Consider the following 12,097-nt stretch of genomic DNA (forward strand, 5'->3'; position numbering starts at 1 on the left):
GTCGTTACGTGAGGACCGTCGGCCACTGCGTTGTCCGTGGTGAGAGGTAATGGCTGAAATTTAGAATTCTCTTGACACTGTAGATATTGTAATATTGAATTCCCAAACGATTTCCGAAATGTAATGTCCCATGCGTCTAGCTCCAGCTACCATTCCGCGTTGAAAGTTTCCTAATTCCAAAATCTTAAGAAATAGTTCAGATGGCTCTAAGCACTATGGGACTTAACGTCTGAGGTCATCAGTCCCCTAGACTTAGAATTACTTAAACCTAACTAACCTAAGGACATCACACAAATCCATGCCCGAGGCAGGATTCGAAACTGCGACCGTAGCAGCCGCGTGGTTCCGGACTGAAGCGCCTAGAACCGCTCTGCCACGGTGGCCGGCTCCAAAATCTTAAACATGGCTCTGATTCAGCAACTGTGTAAATCTGAAGAGGCTGAAAAAATCAGCCAACCAATTGCCAAATGTGTGTGAAATCTCATGGGACTTAACTGCTAAGGTCATCAGTCCCTAAGCTTACACACTACTTAACCTAAATTACCCTAAGGACAAACACATACACCCATGCCCGAGGGAGGACTCGAACCTCCGCCGGGACCAGGCGCACAGTCCATAGCTGCAGCGCCTTAGACCGCTCGGCTCAACCAATTGCAAAGCAAAGCTTTATTTATCCCTTGACCAAGATTTCGATATTCATAAAAATAAATAAAAACCCCTTCAGAAGCAAATATTTTTATAAATATCGAAAGCTAGTCAAGGGCTAAATAAAACATTTGGTTTGTATGTGGTTGGCTGATTTTTTGAACCTCTTCTGCTAATTCCCGTTGTAAGAGCGTAATCGCGTCGGAAACCTGTTCATATGAATCACCTGAGTACAAATGACATCGCCGCTAATGAACTGCCCTTTCATACGTTGTGTACACGATATTACCGCCATCTGTATACAGTCATGGAAATAAGTATTCATACATTAGGTGGTGACAAACTACAATGTTGTGTTGGGATAGTAAATCACCCACAGCGCCGATACGAATAAGTACGATGTTGTAGCGTCAGATAATCATGTTCTTGGTAATGATGCTTCCCGTATGCCATGAATCTATTCTGGGAAAATAAAATATGTTGCAATCTGCACGGTCTAGGACAGGGCAAAATGTATTCATACAGCGTACTACTTTCAACCAAACAAACGGCTGACGCAGCCGCGGAGCGCATGCCACACTTGTGTAGTCGTGTGGCGGCCGTGAAACAACAGCACGTCGGAGGTGGGTACAGTGGAACAGCAGAATGGGCCGCAAGGGGAAGGAAACGACCATTGAGGAACGAAACACCGTTGTCGCCCAATATCTTCACCACAAGTCGTATGCCGAAATTGCGATCACCATAGGACGAAGCCGAGCGACTTTGCAATCTATCGTTAAGCGATATAAGGACAGACATGTAGTAATGAACAGTGAACGACACGGTCGTCCACAGATGCTTACAACAAGAGAAACCAGAATGCTACTAAGAATCATCAAGAAAAACCCGATGACGACAGCATCGGCACTATCCGCATATGTACATGACCACTTCCGAAAGGACATCACTCCAAGGGCAGTTCGTACCATTCTCAATCGTTCGGGCTACAGAGCCAGGTTCCCGAGACGAAAGCCCTACATCATCAAAAAGAATAGGGAATGGCGGATGCAATTCGCGAAACAGCATGTATCCAAGACAGCAGACTTCTGGGATACTGTACTGTTTAGTGATAAAGGCAAATTTAATATCGTGCACAATGATGGTAGGTTCTTGGTATGGAGAAGACCGAATACAGACCTCGACCGAAACAACATTCAACACACGGTGCAGCACGGAGGTGATGGTATGGGGCTGTACGTCAGCCTCCGGTGTCGGAAAATTAGTGTTTGTGGAAAGTACCATGGACAGATTTGAGTATGTGAACATTCTCAAATAGAACTTACAACAGTGTGTTGACGCCTTAGGTCTTCCTACAAATTATTACTTCCAACAGGACAATGATCCCAAACATACGGGGCAAATTGTCCGGCTGTGATTGCTCTGCAACACTCCACACAATCTTAAAACACCAGCTCAGAGTCCAGATCTGAATACCACGAACCCTTGTGGAGTGAGCTGGACACACGAGTGAGAAAACACGACATCCGTAGTAAGGTCTCTTGAAAGAGGCTCTCCTTCGAGAATGGGAAAGTATCACTTCGGAAACTACAAGAAAATTGGTCCATTCCGTGCCACGGAGGTTGCGAGAAGTAATACACCGGAAGGGTATGCATACGAAGTATTAAACATGTTCTGGCTTTGTTAGAAGTGTAATTTTCTACTGGTGTATGAATACTTAATCCCCAGCGCAGTAGAGAACTTGGCAGACGTTTTTGTATTGTGTTTTGTAAGGGCTTGTTCATTCTCGTTCGATATACCAGCATAGCTGCCTTGGCGAGTGGCCGATGTGTATAGTGCGTATCCGATTAGTGTTTTTGGTTTCGTATTGTCAATAAAGGCAGTTTACTTTTCCACGCTCTAGTGTATGAATACTTATTTCCATTACTGTATGTGCCTAACGCTATCCCGTGACGTGTAACGTCAATGTATTGAGGACTGCATGTTGAGGCTCTCCGCCGCACTGGTCGTAGCATTACTGAGTGTGATGTACAGGGTGTTTCAAAAATGACCGGTATATTTGAAACGGCAATAAAAACTAAACGAGCAGCGATAGAAATACACCGTTTGTTGCAATATGCTTGGGACAACAGTACATTTTCAGGCAGACAAACTCTCGAAATTACAGTAGTTACAATTTTCAACAACAGATGGCGCTGCAGTCTGGGAAACTCTATGGTACGATATTTTCCACATATCCACCATGCGTAGCAATAATATGGCGTAGTCTCTGAATGAAATTACCCGAAACCTTTGACAACGTGTCTGGCGGAATGGCTTCACATGCAGATGAGATGTACTGCTTCAGCTGTTCAATTGTTTCTGGATTCTGGCGGTACACCTGGTCTTTCAAGTGTCCCCACAGAAAGAAGTCACAGGGGTTCATGTCTGGCGAATAGGGAGGCCAATCTACGCCGCCTCCTGTATGTTTCGGATAGCCCAAAGCAATCACACGATCATCGAAATATTCATTCAGGAAATTAAAGACGTCGGCCGTGCGATGTGGCCGGGCACCATCTTGCATAAACCACGAGGTGTTCGCAGTGTCGTCTAAGGCAGTTTGTACCGCCACAAATTCACGAAGAATGTCCAGATAGCGTGATGCAGTAATCGTTTCGGATCTGAAAAATGGGCCAATGATTCCTTTGGAAAAAATGGCGGCCTAGACCAGTACTTTTTGAGGATGCAGGGACGATGGGACTGCAACATGGGGCTTTTCGGTTCCCCATATGCGCCAGTTCCGTTTATTGACGAAGCCGTCCAGGTAAAAATAAGCTTCGTCAGTAAACCAAATGCTGCCCACATGCATATCCGTCATCAGTCCTGTGCACTATATCGTTAGCGAATGTCTCTCGTGCAGCAATGGTAGCGACGCCGAGGGGTTGCCGCGTTTGAATTTTGTATGGATAGAGGTGTAAACTCTGGCGCATGAGACGATACGTGGACGTTGGCGTCATTTGGACCGCAGCTGCAACACGGCGAACGGAAACCCGAGGCCGCTGTTGGATCACCTGCTGCACTAGCTGCGCGTTGCCCTCTGTGGTTGCCGTACGCGGTCGCCCTGCCTTTCCAGCACGTTCATCCGTCACGTTCCCAGTCCGTTGAAATTTTTCAAACAGATCCTTTATTGTATCGCTTTTCGGTCCTTTGGCTACATTAAACCTCCGTTGAAAACTTCGTCTTGTTGCAACAACACTGTGTTCTAGGTGGTGGAATTCCAACACCAGAAAAATCCTCTGTTCTAAGGAATAAACCATGTTGTCTACAGCACACTTGCACGTTGTGAACAGCACACGCTTACAGCAGAAAGACGACGTACAGAATGGCGCACCCACAGACTGCGTTGTCTTGTATATCTTTCACATCACTTGCAGCGCCATCTGTTGTTGAAAATTGTAACTACTGTAATTTCGAAAGTTTGTCTGCCTGAAAATGTACTGTTGTCCCAAGCATATTGCAACAAACGGTGTATTTCTATCGCTGCTCGTTTAGTTTTTATTCCCGTTTCAAATCTACCGGTCACTTTTGAAACACCCTGTAGATCCGGCAGAGAGCTGTATGTGTGGCACTTGTTGTGACGTGTGCTGTGACGTAAATCGCTGTGTTGTGGTGTTGCAGTACGTGTCTCTGCTGCGGCCGCCCGTCACGGACAGCCAGGCGCCTGGGGCGGAGCTCATCGACAAGATGGAGTGGAAGCAGGTAAGCGCCCCGACCGGAGCGCCAGTAGCACTACCAGAACCTCGCACGTGCCGTATGTTAAGGTGAAACACTTTTTTAAAATTTTTGTTTCTAGAGCTCTAACATTCTGCGTGGTTGCTGCTGTTTGTTCTAAGTCGTGTCTCCCTACCGCTTTCGCGCAACGCCGCACTGAGCGTGTTTTTTAGGGAATTGACTAGTTTGAACCAGGGACCTGTTGCAGGTAAGGAGATTCCAGACCACACATGACATGTAGAGTTCAGAAGAGTTCAGTGAGACTAGCGATGATATAATCAAATAGTTAATGATTTCTGCGTCAGCTCCACTGCACTCCCTGTAAAAGAATCTTAATACTAACCAAATTTAGTGGAAGGGGTTCAAAGCTTTCCTATTTTTAGTTAGCTGGTAAAATAACGTCGAAAAAGCAGTTAAGTTTACCATTGGAAATTTCATTCTACTCACAAAACGTTGTTTATAAATTGCACTATTGATAAAAGGAAATATTTTAATACAGGATGATAAAAACCAACTGCGTTCAACAAAAATGCGAACGAATATTCCCTGAGTGGGTTTCAAAGTTCTACAATGGATCGAAGGATGACCTATGCCATATCACATCTATAATCTAGGTTTAAATTAAGTTTCACAAAAGAGAAAACTATCAGAATGGTCTAAAGTGACCCTCAATTATCTATAATTACTTATCTGTCTTGTCGTAAATTACAGTGGCTGATGTGGCTTCTCAATAATTATATAGCAGAAAAATCATCGCGTTTCAGATTTTAACTTCTAAAAGCAAATGTGAATAACACGAAGTTCAATTGACGATCAACACTAGTATTACTTAAAAAGGGGGTGTAACAGATGAGACTTCTGCAGTTCTGAGTGAAGCCTTATGCGCTCTTATGTGGCATCGCATGTGTTCATTACCGCCGGCCGAAGTGGCCGTGCGGTTAAAGGCGCTGCAGTCTGGAACCGCGAGACCGCTACGGTCGCAGGTTCGAATCCTGCCTCGGGCATGGATGTTTGTGATGTCCTTAGGTTAGTTAGGTTTAACTAGTTCTAAGTTCTAGGGGACTAATAACCTCAGCAGTTGAGTCCCATAGTGCTCAGAGCCATTTGAACCATTGTTCATTACCTTGTCGGCGGGTAGTCAGCGTCAGGGGGCGGCGGGCGGCGCAGCTCCACACACCTCGCCGTCTCGAAAGCAACTCCTCTCTAACTTCTCTTTATTACAATTTACCGAAATTGGTTTAAGAAAAGCTGTCTGGCTGTGTTTTCAGCTGACCAATCAGGGTCTCAATGTTAACCTTAAGCTCCGCCTACCAAAATTCTGTCTATCCTATGAGAAACGTTATACTTTTCGTGGTGGAGCAATGTTTTTAATGTTTGCAAGGTAACAGAGACGCGTATAGTCTCACGCTAAAACTTTCAGCTGGTGTGGCCCTTTAGTGTTATCGTAAGATCTATACTGTTCTTCAGGAGGGCTTTTAACATGGGCTGGGGGTGGTCTTGGCGGTCAGCGGGCGATTTCGGTGTCCCTTATCATAGGGCCTTCTAGATTACACGACTCTGCTCTCGGCTTCTGTTCTCGTTTCTCCCCTCGGAACTGCGTCTGTTTCACGGTGGGAAGGTATGACATGCACTTAGCCATTCTTGTGTTAGTCTGTGGTATTCCATTTGCTCACTCGTTGATCGTATTACTTTGGTTGATTTAATGTCAGGATTTATTCTGAGCTATGTGACATACTGCCGGATTTGCTATCATGTCAGGGTATTCATGGAAGGTGTTAGATTTGCCTGACACCTTACAGAGCCTAAGTTGCTGACTGTCACAAATTATAAGCAGTGTCATATACGCAAGTAACTAATGGTTACAATGCTGAAGTAGTCACTAAAATGTTTCAAAAAATTAAAACACAACATACGAGAAGAAACAGCGTGGCAGAGGGCAGACTGGTAGGTAGAACTAGCTAGATTAGAGTTTAACGTCCAGTCGACGATGAGATCGTTAGAGACGGAGGACATGCTCGGATTTAGAAACAATGGGAAAGGAAACCGGCAGTGTACTTTTCAGAGAAACTATCGTGGCCTTTGCCTGAACCTATTTAGGGAAATTATGGAGAGTCAAATTATGGATTGTGGAACGGAGATTTGAACTGACGTCCTACCAAAGACAGTCCAATGTGTGCTGACGGCTGCGGCACCTCGCTCTGTGTGGGTAAACTGAGCCAAGTGTACACGGGCATAAAACCACTGCTCAGATGCACTCTGCTAAAAATGTCGAACGCCCGGTATTTTACATCAATGTTTTAATTTAATTAAGAATTTTAACAAGCTACCTCATTATTGATATGTGGTGCATTATCCAGATTGCTCGTTAGTTTTAAATTAATTGCATTACATCTTTTAGACGTTTTCTCTTTTACGTTTAATGCGAATGCTTTTCCTCTTCCCCTCCATCCTTTTTCTCTCTCCTACTCAACATTCCTGAAATGAGCGTCTGTATGATGCCAAGTGTGTTTAGTAAAATGCTGGATGGCACTGAATATTAACACAGATGCACTTCGGTGCTGCTCCTTTTATTTTACAGCTTAATAGTACGCTCTTTTTATGGAGATTTGACTTTTAAAAACCATTGATTAATTACATATGAAGATGGTTTCTGGTCTTTCGGACATTTCCGAAAGAACAGATACCATCTTCATATATATATATATATATATATATATATATATATATATATATATATATATATATATATATATTCCTGGAAATTGAAATAAGAACACCGTGAATTCATTGTCCCAGGAAGGGGAAACTTTATTGACACATTCCTGGGGTCAGATACATCACATGATCACACTGACAGAACCACAGGCACATAGACACAGGCAACAGAGCATGCACAATGTCGGCACTAGTACAGTGTATATCCACCTTTCGCAGCAATGCAGGCTGCTATTCTCCCATGGAGACGATCGTAGAGATGCTGGATGTAGTCCTGTGGAACGGCTTGCCATGCCATTTCCACCTGGCGCCTCAGTTGGACCAGCGTTCGTGCTGGACGTGCAGACCGCGTGAGACGACGCTTCATCCAGTCCCAAACATGCTCAATGGGGGACAGATCCGGAGATCTTGCTGGCCAGGGTAGTTGCCTTACACCTTCTAGAGCACGTTGGGTGGCACGGGATACATGCGGACGTGCATTGTCCTGTTGGAACAGCAAGTTCCCTTGTCGGTCTAGGAATGGTAGAACGATGGGTTCGATGACGGTTTGGATGTACCGTGCACTATTCAGTGTCCCCTCGACGATCACCAGTGGTGTACGGCCAGTGTAGGAGATCGCTCCCCACACCATGATGCCGGGTGTTGGCCCTGTGTGCCTCGGTCGTATGCAGTCCTGATTGTGGCGCTCACCTGCACGGCGCCAAACACGCATACGACCATCATTGGCACCAAGGCAGAAGCGACTCTCATCGCTGAAGACGACACGTCTCCATTCGTCCCTCCATTCACGCCTGTCGCGACACCACTGGAGGCGGGCTGCACGATGTTGGGGCGTGAGCGGAAGACGGCCTAACGGTGTGCGGGACCGTAGCCCAGCTTCATGGAGACGGTTGCGAATGGTCCTCGCCGATACCCCAGGAGCAACAGTGTCCCTAATTTGCTGGGAAGTGGCGGTGCGGTCCCCTACGGCACTGCGTAGGATCCTACGGTCTTGGCGTGCATCCGTGCGTCGCTGCGGTCCGGTCCCAGGTCGACGGGCACGTGCACCTTCCGCCGACCACTGGCGACAACATCGATGTACTGTGGAGACCTCACGCCCCACGTGTTGAGCAATTCGGCGGTACGTCCACCCGGCCTCCCGCATGCCCACTATACGCCCTCGCTCAAAGTCCGTCAACTGCACATACGGTTCACGTCCACGCTGTCGCGGCATGCTACCAGTGTTAAAGACTGCGATGGAGCTCCGTATGCCACGGCAAACTGGCTGACACTGACGGCGGCGGTGCACAAATGCTGCGCAGCTAGCGCCATTCGACGGCCAACACCGCGGTTCCTGGTGTGTCCGCTGTGCCGTGCGTGTGATCATTGCTTGTACAGCCCTCTCGCAGTGTCCGGAGCAAGTATGGTGGGTCTGACACACCGGTGTCAATGTGTTCTTTTTTCCATTTCCAGGAGTATATATATATATATATGTATATATATATATATATATATGTATATAGATAGATAGATATATATAGATAGAGAGAGAGAGAGAGAGAGAGAGTTGAGGCACACTGACCATTTGACCATCTTCTTTTGTGCGGATGCACAAACAGTGCCCGAACTCTTACGAGAATCGGCAAAAAGCCGCGAGTAATGGGTATAATGGGCAGGAGCACTATGAATATAGTGTGGGACAATAAGTTGGGAATGTGAGTCCCATGGGAGGCGTTCAGAGATAAGTTCCTCCAGTCGCACCGTCCGCTGTATCCTCGGTGGCTCAGATGGGTCAGCCGGCACGGTAGCTCAGCGTGTTCGGCCAGAGGGTTAGCTGCCCTCTGTAATAAAAAAACTGAGTTAATCGATCAACAAAGAACTTAAACGGGTGTCTTACGGCGTCCGCCTCGAGCAGATCAACGAACGAAAACGAACAAAATGAGAATAAAAAAAAAAAAAAAAGATGGGTAAAGCGTCTGCCATGTAAGTGGGAAATCCTGGGTTCGAGTCCCGGTCGGGGCACTCATTTTCAATTGTTTCCGTTGACTATATCAACGCCTGTATGCAGCTAGGGGTATTCATTTCATTGTAATTCCTTGACTAATTAGATTTGAAAATGATCATTACATGTGATCGAAACTATTTATCAAATGTGACTAACTAAAACTGAGAGTGTTTCAACAATAATTTTTAAAAATCGCGCATTACTCATGAAAATATGTCAGCGATTATGATAAGCAGTATCATAAATGACAAGTAAGTAAATAATGGTTACAATACTCAAGCAGTCACTAAAACGTTTCAAACAATTAGGACGTAACACACGTGAGTAACAGATCAGTCAGTCTAAAGAGGGGCAACAAGTGCAAAAAACTGTTTCAGTGCCTGCTGAAGAATGAAGGAAGGAAGACTGAGTTTAACGTCCCGTCGACATGAAGGTCATTAGCGACGGAGCCCAAGCTCGGATTGTGTTACAGATGGGGAAGGAAAGCGGCCGTGCCCTTTGAAAGTAACCATGCCTGCATTTGCCTGGAGTGATATCGGGAAATGACGGAAAACCTGAACCTGTTTGGACAGACTCGGGTTTCAACGGTTTCAACCGTCGTCCTCCCGAATGCGAGTCCGTTGTGCGAACCACTGCACCACCTTGCTCGGTTTTATACGCCTGCTGATAACAGCGAAGGTTGGTAGATGTACTATCGCAACAGTTTCGAAAAACAGCTGTTAGAGAAAGTTTTCGAACAACCGAAACTCTTCGTTTTTAAACTGTGGTGTGGTAAAAACAAAAGAATTTCCACATTTAGATCACTGTGTGTGTACAACATTAAACGCGACGACCGTCCTAAGCCATATGCGGCTCAAACTGACAGCCCTTTCGAGACCCATCTTAAAGAACACACTTCCAAACAATAAGATGCGATATAGGAGACCATCTAACGGAACTTAAAACACTCGACAGGACCAACACATTTTCAAAGTTTGCGCGCCGCCCCTATGGGTGTTTCTTGAATAATATGTATAAACTTGAGACCTATGGATATTACCTGCAAAAAGCGACTAAAATACTCAGTGCGGTGATTGATTACAAAAATTATGTCTCCTTCAAGAAGTTTTACGGCAGTCAGCAGCAGCTACTCTCTGTGTCTGCTACATCACTACTCTGTGGCATAGTGCCTCAACAGGACGCCGCATTTTCAGGCAGCGTGATAGCTGCCAGACTGAGTGGTAGCCCTATGAACAGCAGCAGAGACATAGGCTGTATACGCGTTCTAGCGAAAAAAGCCTATAGCCAATGATTAATAGTAATGTATTAGTGCAAATTACCAGTAACCACCTTCACCTACTCTTTAAAGATTCTATGTCCCACATACGAAACAGCTCAAACAAACGGATTATTGAATATAAAATATGTTGGCAAAAGAGTTAGTAGAATTAATCAGTTATAACTAGTAGCCTGATATTGAAATTTTACTGCACGAACAACGAAAACTTAGTAAGCGATAAATCCTTTTCCTCTCATTATTTTGTGGGAGGCATCAGCGATAAATATTTTCGGAAAGGTTTGAAATTACATGGAAAGGTTATCGGAATCCCCTAAATACTCTCTTCTCAAATACTGGCTGAATATAGTCTAGATGATCTGTATACTGCTGGTTACGCTGCGTCACTTTTTAACTCAAATACTTGACTTATTGTTTTAAAAATTAACTTAAGTTCACACATCTTAATGAACATTTGAATTTATTAAATTCGACCAATAATTATGTGCAATACCGAAAATCATATTTTTGTCACCACTGACAAGCGTTAAGTAGGAAATTTGTAATTGGGATCAGGTGACATTTCTAGACGCCTAGCTTTCTTTCTTCGTTTCGGTCAACTACGAGTCGGCATAGTTCAACTTTCTATTTTTTGGCGCTTTAACTCGGGCCTAATGCACCTGGATTCGTTTCCAGTTTTGTTCTTTGTCCACACCTCCCCTGTCTTCATGTATGAATATCAGATACATTTATCCAACGAAAACCATTTTTACTTTAAAACTAGAAAATAATCTCTGAGGTAGCCAATATAACAGTGTTACATTATGTTGGATTCCGTCGGAACAAATGGATTGATTGTTTATGGAGCAGTTGCACGGGGAGTGGTCAGTTTAATCGATTTGTGCAGCATTTCAGCGAAATACTAAGAGGAGAACACGCGAAAAATGGACGCTAGGAAGTATTTCCTGTAATCTGTTGTGGGTCAAATAACGAAGAAGAGCCAACGAGTGAGACATGTAGACGGCGCTGGAGAGGATCAAAAATCAAGAATAAAACAATTGGCATGTATGACATGTGTGAGAAATGGAGAAAGCAATGTCGCAGTAATACATTGTTTGTGTGCATGACTCATGATTATATGAAAACACAATTTTACTTTCTAAAGTAATCTTATCTCAAAATGAATCCAGTCACAAATAAATGTGATAACTGGAAGATAATTTATTACTTGTACTTTGGTGTGAACGTTCCTTTCACAAGCGAAGTTTCCTGATGCAATAGAATAAAATTTTCAAAAAGTTGTAGCTCGGCCAGTGTGCTCAACTTGATCCTGACACATTTTTAGCTGTCCAATAAGTCCTGCGGTTCTATTGTCAAACCATCGTCGTCACGTTAAAGAAATCTCTTGGAAAGCAGTTTCGAGAGGCAAGCATAGGAGATGTCTTGTAGCAGCGTTCGATATGGCCAAGAAGTTTTGTTGCGTGTTGCATTGGTTAAATTAACTGAATTATCCATACACTAGCATCTACAGAAGTGGTACAGCAGCTACTTTACGGATATGAAGTTGCTTACGATACAAAGAATACAATAAGTATGCTACATTTTGTTGCGTGGTTTTGAAAGGTAATTGTCTTTTTTAAACTACCTAAACGGTGAATAAGAATCTGATTTACGTGTTATTGACTACAGCCATTTATTCGGAAAGCGTTAGTGAAAATGTTTGCGGCTATAAATTATATGATGACAACAGT

The 12,097-nt window shown here is 44.4% G+C and overlaps 1 protein-coding gene across 1 annotated transcript in view; it reads left to right on the forward strand.

Annotated features, from left to right (window-relative positions):
• LOC126253274 (serine/threonine-protein phosphatase rdgC) overlaps nt 1-12,097 on the forward strand; it is a 1,933,713-nt gene that overhangs the window by 1,611,567 nt on the left and 310,049 nt on the right. The window contains exon 11 of the mRNA XM_049954489.1: nt 4,300-4,380. Within this exon, the coding sequence (XP_049810446.1) occupies nt 4,300-4,380 (81 nt within the window). The remainder of the gene's footprint in view (nt 1-4,299; nt 4,381-12,097) is intronic.

The sequence above is a fragment of the Schistocerca nitens genome, chromosome 4, assembly GCF_023898315.1.
Source record: "Schistocerca nitens isolate TAMUIC-IGC-003100 chromosome 4, iqSchNite1.1, whole genome shotgun sequence".
NCBI lineage: Eukaryota > Metazoa > Arthropoda > Insecta > Orthoptera > Acrididae > Schistocerca > Schistocerca nitens.